The sequence below is a fragment of the Gymnoscopelus braueri genome (genome assembly GCF_963280865.1).
Source record: "Gymnoscopelus braueri genome assembly, chromosome: 24".
Lineage (NCBI taxonomy): Eukaryota > Metazoa > Chordata > Actinopteri > Myctophiformes > Myctophidae > Gymnoscopelus > Gymnoscopelus braueri.
Genome location: NC_137626.1, coordinates 322,501 through 335,826, shown reverse-complemented (window position 1 = coordinate 335,826; position 13,326 = coordinate 322,501). Strand labels below are relative to the sequence as shown.

Below are 13,326 nucleotides of genomic sequence, written 5' to 3'. Positions count from 1 at the left end.
GTTTTGTGCTTGTAGATGTTTTGTGCTTGTAGATGGTTTTGTGCTTGTAGATGGTTTTGTGCTTGTAGATCGTTTTGTGCTTGTAGATGGTTTTGTGCTTGTAGATGGTTTTGTGCTTGTAGATGGTTTTGTGCTTGTAGATGGTTTTGTGCTTGTAGATGGTTTTGTGCTTGTAGATCGCTTTGTGCTTGTAGATCGGCTATTTGTCTCCGCCAGGCCGAAGGCATGTAATGGCCGAGACTATGTTTTGCACCGTCTGTCCGTCTGTGTGAACAGCTCTCTGTGTGAACTGGCCCACAATAACCTACCTGACCTGGCGGAGACTTTTTATATGTTTTTCTCTTTTCTAAAGCATAACATTTCAGTTTATGTAATTAAATATACAGTATATATGATCTGTATATGTAATCAGAGTAAATATACAGTACATATGATCTGTATATGTAATCAGAGTAAATATACAGTATCTTTGATCTGTATATGTAATTAGAGTAAATATATACAGTATGATCCGTATATGTATTTAGAGTAAATATATAGTATATATGATCTGTATATGTAATCAGAGTAAATATAAAGTACATTTGATCTGCATATGTAATTAGAGTAAATATACAAACAGTGGGCCATACGGACCATTTGAAAGATTTTCAAAATTTTACTTTTTTTCAAATAAAATGTAAATATTTTTTCATTTTCATTCCAGGAACGCTGTGATTGGATGACTTCTTAGACTTGGACCGCCCTGGAACGCTGTGATTGGATGACTTCTTAGACTTGGACCGCCCAGGGGGTGTAAGACCCGGGTTCTGCAGGAGGACACTGAGACAGACAGACAGACAGACAGACAGACAGACAGACAGACAGACAGACAGACAGACAGACAGACAGACAGACAGACAGACAGACAGACAGACAGACAGACAGACAGACAGACAGGCAGGCAGGCAGGCAGGCAGGCAGACAGACAGACAGACAGACAGACAGACAGACAGACAGACAGACAGACAGACAGACAGATTAACTTTAAAGAGGCTCGAATATTTAAAAAAAACACTTTGGTTTCATAGCCCAGAAATAGCCGATCTACAAGCTAAGATCTATGAGCTTGTAGATCTACAAGCTAAGATCTATGAGCTTGTAGATCTACAAGCTAAGATCTATGAGCTTGTAGATCTACAAGCTAAGATCTATGAGCTTGTACATCTACAAGCTAAGATCTATGAGCTTGTAGATCTACAAGCTAAGATCTATGAGCTTGTAGATCGACTTTTTCTGTTAATTTCCGCTCCGTATAGGGTTAGGGTCAGAGTTCAGTACCAGAGGGTTAGGGTCAGAGTTCAGTACCAGAGTAGTGAAGCGGTTAGGGTTAGGGTTAGGTATAGGGTTAGGGTCAGAGGTCAGTACCAGAGTAGTGAAGCGGTCCACACAGGCGTTGCGTATCCGCTCAGGCGTAGCGGGAGAGTCCAGTCTGAACGGCCCAGAGACACCACTGTCCTCCCGCGCTGCCAGGACCCCGTCTTTAATGGCATAGAACACTGATGCTGCCAGGAACAGAGGAGGCTCTCCTACTGCCTGTACATAAAGATAAATACATATATAAATATATATGTATATGTATATATAAATATATATGTATATATATATATATATATATATATATATATATATATATATATATATATATATATATATATATATATATATATATATATATATATATATATATATATAAATATATAAATATGTATATATGTATATATATATATATATACATATATATATAAATATATATGTATATATATATATATGTATATATAAATATATAAATATATATATATATATATATATATATTTATATATATATATTTATATATATATGACTAAGAGCAACCTGGGGACCACCACTATTGTGCGTGGTGGGTCCATCATAGACCCACCCCACACAATAGTGGTGGGGGGTTCATGCACCACAGGGAGCTGGAGAAAATAGCTATAATATCAATATAATATCTAATAAAATACAGTGATTTTGTTTGAATATGATGGAATATGATTAAGGATTACTGTGATCATGGTAAGCTCACATTTCATATCACACACACAATACAGTAAGAACTCCTGTAAGTTATAAAAAGTAAAAATAAAAATAATGCATAGCCAGGGACCACCTGCTCCACGGACCACCAGTGGTCCGCGGACCACCGGTTGAAAACCCCTGCCTTAGAGGAGAACACAGCCTTGGCATTAGGAGCATCTCTCAACAGACTAACTGTAGTTGTGTATTAATATGAAGGTTATAGTATGCAAGGGATAATGTATGGGGAGGTGGTCATTATTGAAGATTAAAGGCCGACAGGGTGATTATGCACCGACAAGATAGCGGAGGTACATAATCACCCTGAAGCCAATAATCACAAAATCACAAAAAAGTAACAACTAAACAAAGTATTTCCTTGCTTACGGCAATGAAAGTATTCCATAAGTATTGGGCCGGGCGGAGAAGTTCGCCTCGGAAAACAAATGACAGCAGTCCATAAGGTAACCGGAAGATTCGCCCCAAAACACACTCGCCCCCATTCTATCTACCGCCGATTTCCCTATAATACCGCCGGATTTGCCCCATGGGGCGACTGTGTTTTGGGGCGAGTGTTTTGGTATTCTTGCGTTGTTGCACCACAATAAACAAGGAATAAAACATTCTTGAGAGCAACGTTTAGTTGTAAATGACATTGTGCGTGTATTTACATGGCTGTCATGTTGGATAAAGCATAAAACCAAGCAGCGCAGGTTGACATGAGCAGGTGCTCTGAGTGTTTGATCAGACAGGTTGATATGAGCAGGTGCTCTGAGTCTTTGATCAGACAGGTTGATATGAGCAGGTGTTCTGAGTCTCTGATTAGACAGGTTGACATGAGCAGGTGCTCTGAGTCTTTGATCAGACAGGTTGATATGAGCAGGTGTTCTGAGTCTTTGATCAGACAGCGATCATTATCATCGGTCATCATCAAGAAATAATAACCGATGATTGACCAAACAGAGTCAAGGATTCAACCAAGCCGTGTAATAAGGTGTTATAAAGGTTATAGTATGGTGTTATATACCTTAGAGGAGAACACAGCCTTGGCGTTAGGAGCATCTCTCAACAGACTAACGGTCAGCTCAGATGGAATGTCTCCAAACGCAGGGATCTTGTACATCCCAGGTCCTCTGGTGAACAGCACCCCTAGTGGAGAGTAGCGTAACTCCTCCAGAGTGAACAGCCCCACCCCCTGCATGAACGCCCCTTCTACCTGAAATATATAGAAATATATAGAAATATATTAAAAAATATAGAGAGATATACAAAACTATACAGAAATATATAAAAACATATAGAAATATATAGATATTAGAAATATATAGATATATAGAAATATACAGATATATAGAAATATACAGATATATAGAAATATACAGAAATATATAGAAACATATATAGATATATAGAAATATATAGATATATAGAAATATACAGAAATATATAGAAACATATAGAGATATATAGAAATATATAGATATATAGAAATATACAGATATATAGAAATATACAGAAATATATAGAAACATATAGAGATATATAGAAATATATAGATATATAGAAATATACAGAAATATATAGAAACATATAGAAATGTATAGATATATAGAAATATACAGAAATATATAGAAACATATAGAGATATATAGAAATATATAGATATATAGAAATATACAGAAATATATAGAAACATATAGAAATATATAGATATATAGAAATATACAGAAATATATAGAAACATATAGAGATATATATAAATATATAGATATATATAAATATACAGAAATATATAGAAACATATAGAGATATATAGAAATATATAGATATATAGAAATATACAGAAATATATAGAAACATATAGAGATATATAGAAATACATAGACATATATAGATATATATAAATATACAGAAATATATAGAAACATATAGAGATATATAGAAATATATAGATATATAGAAAAATATAGATATATATAAATATACAGAAATATACAGAAATATATAGAAATATATAGAAATATATAGAAATATATAGAAATATATAGAAATATATAGTCAGTCAATGAGACAGTCAGTCAGTCAGTCAGTCAGTCAGTCAGTCAGTCAGTCAGTCAGTCAAGGATAAGGATAATTCCTTTTAACAGGTCGTTCATGAAAGTCCTTGCGGTCTTGTTTCCAATGAGAACCTGTGAGCAATTAGGGGTTAAGAGTCTTGCTCAGGGCCAAATTTCATTTCATCGACACATATGCTGGCCTGGCCTGGAATCGAACCTGGGGCAACCAGGATCTCTGGCTCCCTAGGCGGGCTCACTAACCACTCAGCTATGGCCGCCCCTGCTGTCAGACAGACAGACACAGTCAGTCAGTCAGTCAGTCAGTCAGTCAGTCAGTCAGTCAGTCAGTCAGTCAGTCAGTCAGTCAGTCAGTCAGTCAGACAGACAGACAGACAGTCAGTCAGACAGACAGACAGACAGACAGACAGACAGACAGACAGACAGACAGGCAGACAGACAGGTACCTGTCCGATGTCGATAGCAGGGTTCAAACTGTTTCCCACGTCCATCACTATGGTGGTGTGGAGATTCTATATGATACATAAACATATATAATAACATTATATAACATTCTATATGATACATAACACACATATAATAACATTATATAACATTCTATATGATACATAGCACACATATAATAACATTATATAACATTCTATATGATACATAACACATATATAATAACATTATATAACATTCTATATGATACATAACACATATATAATAACATTATATAACATTCTATATGATACATAACACATATATAATAACATTATATAACATTATATATGATACATAACACATATATAATAACATTATATAACATTCTATATGATACATAACACATATATAATAACATTATATAACATTCTATATGATACATAACACATATATAATAACAGACCATCTCTCAGCTGGGCTACAGATGTATACTTTTAGTTTTTATCTATAGAGCACAAGTTGGTTGTGAGGGGCCTTCAAATGGCCGGCCTCTCCAAAAGGAGGGCTAAACAATTAGCAAGGTACCGCTCAATATCAGCTGTTATAGGAAGCCTTTCAATGTGGAGGAGGCGTTGTTTCCTTTACCCATGATTGTTGTCTGCTGTGTTTGACAAGTATGTCAACATTATTGTATGTAACAATGTTCTGTCTCATATCTTATATGCACTTTGTAACTATCTATATATATATATATATATACACACATACATACATATACTGTATGTAACAATCCTTTATACAAGGCATTCATGTACTTCTGTTTATGTGGTAGGGCTGTACCCAAACGTTCGAAGGTTCGGACCTTCGTTCGTTATGTCGGCATTCGAATCTTAATTAATGAGTTCGAACCTCCGCTTTTTTTTAAAATATATATATATATATATATATATATAAAAAATAAATAATCTTAAAATATATATCAGAATGTGATATATATCAGAATATCACAGTACTATGTTGTGTTTACAATAATTTGAAAGTCACGAAAGTCACGCACGCACGCACAGTAGAGATGCGCGGATGGCCTCTCACGTCACCCGAATCCGCATGTACAAATTAATTATCCGCCTGTTATCCAACCGCAATAATTATATTATCCAATTTAAATATCCGCACCAACCGTTTTTCCCGTATGTCAAAATATTGTTATTTTCTGGTATTCCCCGTTAGTTTTATTATTAGTTGTGCGATGCGATCGCATTGATTTAGCCTATGGAATGTCGGTGCGTCTTTTTTCTTTTTTTTAAAAACCGGTGCTCCGCTGAACATATAGAGCGCACTGCTCTGCTGCGCTGAACATAGAGACTCTGTGCGGCATCCAACATACAGGCATCCAACATACATGCGGCATCCAACATACAGAGCGCACTGCTCTGCTGCCAGCGGCACCGGTTTAAAAAAAAAGAAAAAAGACGCACCGACATTCCATAGGCTAAATCAATGCATTTTGTGATCGCATCGCACAGAGGCTGCTCTACACACTCACACAGACACAAGCACGCAGAGATGTAGCTATTTTATGGATAGATATATTAGATGTCATTAATTTATTTACCGCAATATTTCACCCGCGGTTTATCCGACATTAATTAATAATTATATTTGATTGACCCGAATCCACCCAAACCGCAGTTAACTGCGGCAACCGCGGCTAAAACTAGTGTTCTTGGCACACAACATGAAGAGAGTGTAGCAGAGGTGAGGGCCGACTCGGTCGGCAAGACTTTTTTTTTGGTTCGTCACGAGACGAGAGTGACGAAAGTGAGACATTTTATTTTAAAAGTCGTTGTTTGTTAACCGTTTCAAGCTGCCACGCCCTGCCATACTTATGTTTTATAGTTGTTGTTTAATGTAACTAACAGCCCTGTGCAGAATATTGTCTGTCGTATTGTGAGATATTGGCCAAAAAGAGAGCGAGTTGTCTGGAGAGAAAAAAAAAGACACTGTGACAATAAATGCGCCTGTTTTATTTTTCTGTTACATGAATGAAGGCTTTCAAGGGAGGCTATTGATCTGCATTGCTTGTACGAACGACTTCAGCAATAAATCCTAAACTTTAGGTAATATCTTGTCTTGTTTGATCCTTAAATCCTATATAATACATCATGGGCATTATGAAACAACTTTTTTTTAAACCAATAGACTATGCAATGTCGTCTCTATAATGAATTGCAGCTTGGTTAAAGGCAAGTTTGTTTATTTAATTAAATAAACACGATCGTTCGAACGAACGTCCTTCGATGGTTCGAAAGTCGAACCTTCGTTGTATTCATTAATTAATAAATAAAACGATGGTTCGACTTTCGAACCACCGTTTTGTTAATTAATTGATTAAAAACGATGGTTCGACGTTCGAACCACCGTTTCATTAATTAAATAATTAAATACGATGGTTCGAACGTCCGTTCGAAATTCCTCGCCGAAGTTCGAATCCTAAAAACAGGGTTTGGGTACAGCCCTATTATGTGGACATAATAAATATTTCAAATGTGTGTGTGTGTGTGTGTGTGTGTGTGTGTGTGTGTGTGTGTGTGTGTGTGTGTGTGTGTGTGTGTGTGTGTGTGTGTGTGTGTGTGTAAGCCAACACTTGAAGTCACAGACCTGTTCCACAGGTTTTGTGTTTCAATAACCAACACAACTACACACAACACTACACAATACTCCAGTCAGATTGTCCACATGTTGTGTAGTAATGTGTGTAGATGTGTTGTGTACCTTGTGTACTCCGGTCAGACAGTCTATCTCCACCTCAGAACAGGCGACTCCGTAAGAGAAATAGTTAAATGGACGTCCTGAGTTTGTCTCAAAGTCATAACCCAGATCTGGAGTCCTGCAAATATATATGATACAATGTAACACAACACTATGTAACACAACACAACACAACACAATGTAACACAACACAATGTAACACAATGTAACACAACACAACACAACACAACACAATGTAACACAACACAACACAACACAACACAATGTAACACAATGTCACAGTGGAGCCAGTAGGAGGTGCACCACCTACGTAGACACACTGCAGTGTGACAGTAGAGCCAGTAGGAGGTGCACCACCTACGTAGACACACTGCAGTGTGACAGTGGAGCCAGTAGGAGGTGCACCGCCTACGTAGACACACTGCAGTGTGACAGTGGAGCCAGTAGGAGGTGCACCACCTACGTAGACACACTGCAGTGTGACAGTGGAGCCAGTAGGAGGTGCACCACCTACGTAGACACACTGCAGTGTGACAGTAGAGCCAGTAGGAGGTGCATCACCTACGTAGACACACTGCAGTGTGACAGTAGAGCCAGTAGGAGGTGCATCACCTACGTAGACACACTGCAGTGTGACAGTAGAGCCAGTAGGAGGTGCATCACCTACGTAGACACACTGCAGTGTGACAGTGGAGCCAGTAGGAGGTGCATCACCTACGTAGACACACTGCAGTGTGACAGTGGAGCCAGTAGGAGGTGCACCACCTACGTAGACACACTGCAGTGTGACAGTGGAGCCAGTAGGAGGTGCACCGCCTACGTAGACACACTGCAGTGTGACAGTAGAGCCAGTAGGAGGTGCACCGCCTACGTAGACACACTGCAGTGTGACAGTAGAGCCAGTAGGAGGTGCACCACCTACGTAGACACACTGCAGTGTGACAGTAGAGCCAGTAGGAGGTGCACCACCTACGTAGACACACTGCAGTGTGACAGTGGAGCCAGTAGGAGGTGCATCACCTACGTAAACACACTGCAGTGTGACAGTGGAGCCAGTAGGAGGTGCACCACCTACGTAGACACACTGCAGTGTGACAGTAGAGCCAGTAGGAGGTGCACCACCTACGTAGACACACTGCAGTGTGACAGTAGAGCCAGTAGGAGGTGCATCACCTACGTAGACACACTGCAGTGTGACAGTGGAGCCAGTAGGAGGTGCACCGCCTACGTAGACACACTGCAGTGTGACAGTAGAGCCAGTAGGAGGTGCACCACCTACGTAGACACACTGCAGTGTGACAGTAGAGCCAGTAGGAGGTGCACCACCTACGTAGACACACTGCAGTGTGACAGTAGAGCCAGTAGGAGGTGCATCACCTACGTAAACACACTGCAGTGTGACAGTAGAGCCAGTAGGAGGTGCACCACCTACGTAGACACACTGCAGTGTGACAGTAGAGCCAGTAGGAGGTGCACCACCTACGTAAACACACTGCAGTGTGACAGTGGAGCCAGTAGGAGGTGCACCACCTACGTAGACACACTGCAGTGTGACAGTAGAGCCAGTAGGAGGTGCACCACCTAGAAGAGAATCATATAATCGGGTATTTAATTGACATACTTGTAGAATCCGTTGGCAGACAGGTTGACTCTGTCAAAGTACGCTGCTTTCACCTAGTAAACACACACACACACACACACACACACACACACACACACACACACACACACACACACACACACACACACACACACACACACACACACACACACACACACACACACACAGGTATAGTGATGCATGTTTAAGTTGGTTCTGGTCTCTTTATCATGTATTTATTTACGTAACCTTTATTTAAACAGATCAACATATTCTTATTTACAAACTGGGTCCTGGGGGTGGGGGGGGGGGCACGGGGGGGGCACGTAGGGTGACCACCTCCAAACAGGCCCATTGAGGGACAGATTAACACGTTTCGCGGGACGCGCGCGACCCCTCGCACACGCTTTTTTGCGGTTCTGGGCGGATTGGGTTCGTTTTTTTGGTTTCTTTCTTTTGGTTTTAGGGTTAGGATTAGGAGTTAGGTTAGGGTTATGTTATTTAATTCATATTTTTGCCTGGTTTTACCAATTTATTATCACAAAAAACAATTTCTGCCTAATAAAATATTCAAACAAAATGGGTTTATACTAATGTATTTTGTGGATTATATTAGACAACAACTAGACCGTTTCTCAAATACTAATCATTGTTTATTATAACAAACAACAACTGGAGTGTTTTTCAAAACATCACATTGTTACAGATAGAATAAAGTAGCCTGCAGTAGCCTACTGAGAGAGAGAGAAAGCGAGCGAGTGAGTCAGCGAGAGAGAGGGGGGAGACTCACCAGATCTGTATGATAAGCCATGCTGCACGTTATGGTAGACACTGGTTACCTCCTCTGCGGTGACTTTATCTGTGTTGCTGTCTTTTTGTGTTGAAAAATATCTTGTCAAGCTAGTGTTGGCCTTTCTTTGCTGTACATTTTTCTTGTGAGCTTCACCGTCACCATGCCTCTTAATATCATTCTCTCCTCCATGGGTGATAGTGAAGTTCCGACGACAAATCGTACACTCTGCCTTGTTTGGGTCGTTTGACACAGATATCAACCATGTATATTTACTCTCCCAGTCTCTGTTATATGAGCAGAGCCTTTTTTTATTAGCAGCAGGAGTTTCCACAGTTTCCTCCATTTTCGCTTTGTATTTTTGCCGCGCAGCGATGACACTAGTCCGCACTGTTGTACCTGTGTGTGCGTGAGCTGCCTGTCAGCTGTGACCTGTGGAGTGTGGACGCGGAGTCGCGGATGTCTTTTGGTCCACCCCCCACTCCCCCCCAACCAATGGCGTTCCACAAATACATACAGCATTGACCAATTACATTTATCCAAGAATAGTATTTCACAGATATAAGAGGGAATTGCAAGTTAACTTAAAAATGTAATGTTTTTTTTTTTTTATAAAATAAAAATCTTTTTTTATTTTTTTCCCCATAACTTTGATTTTGGGGACATTGCCCTGCTGCGGGACGCGGGACAGAGGGTCCAATTTCGGGACGGGTGGTCACCCTAGGGGCACGGGGGGGGGGGGGGTTGTGGGTTCTAATCCATCTTGGTGCATCTGGCTTTGTGGAGCGTCTATATGAACACTATGAGGAGGAATCAGCTCACCCAGTCCTCCCATGATCCTTTGGGGTTCTTGGTCTTGTACGGTTCCAGACGCCGGTTCAAGATCTCACACGCATTCTGTGGAAAATACACAAAACAGTGTGTGTGTGTATGTGTGTGTGTGTGTGTGTGTGTGTGTGTGTGTGTGTGTGTGTGTGTGTGTGTGTGTGTGTGTGTGTGTGTGCACGTACGTGCACAGCGGCTCCATTGAGGTCAGAAGAGGCGGAGGCGGCAGTAGGACTGGTGTTTGGAACCGTGGAGGTGCTGGTCTCTGTGATGTGGATGTGGTTGGTGGAGATGCCCAGAGTACAACTAGCAACCTGTACACACACACACACACACACACACACACACACACACACACACACACACACACACACACACACACACACACACACACACACACACACACACACACACACACACACACACACACACACACACACACACACACACACACACACACACACACACACACACACACTTTAATTCTTTGTCTGAATCCACAAATTACAATTAATTTACAGGGAAACAAATGTAACGGGGTTGATAGTTCATGGACCTCCTCCTCCTCCTCTACACAGACACCTCCTCATTAGAGACATTAGAGACATTAGACTACAGTGTGGTAGTAGAGACTACTCTCACCCACCAGAGAGACATTAGACTATCACAGAATACAGAGACAGTGTAGTGTCTCAGTAAACTATAGGATCATAGAATACAGAGACAGTGTAGTGTCTCAGTAAACTATAGGATCATAGAATACAGAGACAGTGTAGTGTCTCAGTAAACTATAGGATCATAGAATACAGAGAGACAGTGTAGTGTCTCAGTAAACTATAGGATCATAGAATACAGAGAGACAGTGTAGTGTCTCAGTAAACTATAGGATCATAGAATACAGAGAGACAGTGTAGTGTCTCAGTAAACTATAGGATCATAGAATACATAGAAACAGTGTAGTGTCTCAGTAAACTATAGGATCATAGAATACAGAGAGACAGTGTAGTGTCTCAGTAAACTATAGGATCATAGAATATAGAGACAGTGTAGTGTCTCAGTAAACTATAGGATCATAGAATACAAAGACAGTGTATTGTCTCAGTAAACTATAGGATCATAGAATACAGAGAGACAGTGTAGTGTCTCAGTAAACTATAGGATCATAGAATACAGAGAGACAGTGTAGTGTCTCAATAAACTATAGGATCATAGAATACAGAGACAGTGTAGTGTCTCAGTAAACTGTAGGATCATAGAATACATAGAGACAGTGTAGTGTCTCAGTAAACTATAGGATCATAGAATACAGAGAGACAGTGTAGTGTCTCAGTAAACTATAGGATCATAGAACACAGAGAGACAGTGTAGTGTCTCAGTAAACTATAGGATCATAGAATACATAGAGACAGTGTAGTGTCTCAGTAAACTATAGGATCATACAATACAGAGACAGTGTAGTGTCTCAGTAAACTATAGGATCATAGAATACAGAGACAGTGTAGTGTCTCAGTAAACTATAGGATCATAGAATACAGAGACAGTGTAGTGTCTCAGTAAACTATAGGATCATAGAATACAGAGAGACAGTGTAGTGTCTCAGTAAACTATAGGATCATAGAATACATAGAGACAGTGTAGTGTCTCAGTAAACTATAATAATAATAATAATAATAATAATAAACTTTATTTGTATAGCACCTTTCATGACATGAAATGCAGCTCAAAGTGCTTTACAGAGCAAGAATACAATTACAGTTAGAACCAATTTAACAATAAAGCAAACAAAGATAAAATAAAATAAAATAAAAGCAAGCAAAAGCAAAGGCATAAAACAACATTAAAATAGGGAATACAGTGAGGAATTAAAAATCAACCAAAGAATCAGCTAAAAGCAAGAGTGAAGTAATAGGTCTTGAGCTGTGCTTTAAAGCTATCGACAGAGGCTGCCTGTCTTAGGTGTAATGGGAGTTTATTCCACACTGTCGGTCCGTAAAAGCAGAATGCTGCTTCACCGTATTTTTTATATGTCATTGTAGGCACCTCGAGCAGGTCAGCACTTGAAGACCTGAGGGCCCGGTTTGGAACATATCTCTCTAGGCAGTCAGAGAGGTAGGTAGGTGCCAGACCATTTAGAGCTTTATAAACTATTAAAAGAATTTTAAAATCAATCCTAAAAACAACCGGGAGCCAGTGTAGTGAAGCAAGAACTGGAGTGATATGTTCTCTCATCCTGGTTTTAGTTAAAATTCTGGCTGCCGCATTTTGAACAAGTTGTAATCTGTCAGTTGTTTTCTTTGGCAGGCCAGAGTAGAGTGCGTTGCAGTAATCAAGCCGAGAGAAAACAAAAGCGTGGATCAGCGTCTTTGCATCGTCTAACGACAGATAGTCTCTAATTCGCGCAATATTTCTAAGATGAAAGAAAGCAATCTTGGTGACATGATTAATGTGTGTATTGAAATTCAATTCAGAATCGATAATCACCCCCAGGTTCTTTACTGTGGTGTTACTTTCTACAGCCAGGTTACCAAGTCTACTTGTTATTGATTCTCTCTGCTCACTGGAGCCAATTATGAGAACTTCTGTTTTATCCTCATTTAGCTTAAGAAAGTTCTCACTCATCCAGCATTTTATACTGGACAGACAGGTCAACAATGGGTCTAGAGCGCAGGGGTCGTCTGGAGCTACTGAAAGATACAGCTGGGTATCATCAGCATAGAAATGGAAGTTCACTCCGTGATCGGCGATGAGTTCTCCCAGCGGT

General features: G+C 39.8%; 1 protein-coding gene across 1 annotated transcript in view; it reads right to left on the bottom strand.

Annotated features, from left to right (window-relative positions):
- Nucleotides 1-511: 511 nt before the first annotated feature.
- xdh (xanthine dehydrogenase) overlaps nt 512-13,326 on the bottom strand; it is a gene marked incomplete at its 5' end in the record, with an annotated part of 70,071 nt that continues 57,256 nt past the window's right edge. Inside the window, 8 exons of the mRNA XM_080421986.1 lie at nt 512-822; nt 1,408-1,575; nt 3,105-3,293; nt 4,599-4,664; nt 7,354-7,468; nt 8,972-9,024; nt 10,563-10,637; nt 10,751-10,879. Coding sequence (XP_080278112.1) covers nt 772-822; nt 1,408-1,575; nt 3,105-3,293; nt 4,599-4,664; nt 7,354-7,468; nt 8,972-9,024; nt 10,563-10,637; nt 10,751-10,879 — 846 coding nt within the window. The 3' untranslated portion in view covers nt 512-771. The remainder of the gene's footprint in view (nt 823-1,407; nt 1,576-3,104; nt 3,294-4,598; nt 4,665-7,353; nt 7,469-8,971; nt 9,025-10,562; nt 10,638-10,750; nt 10,880-13,326) is intronic.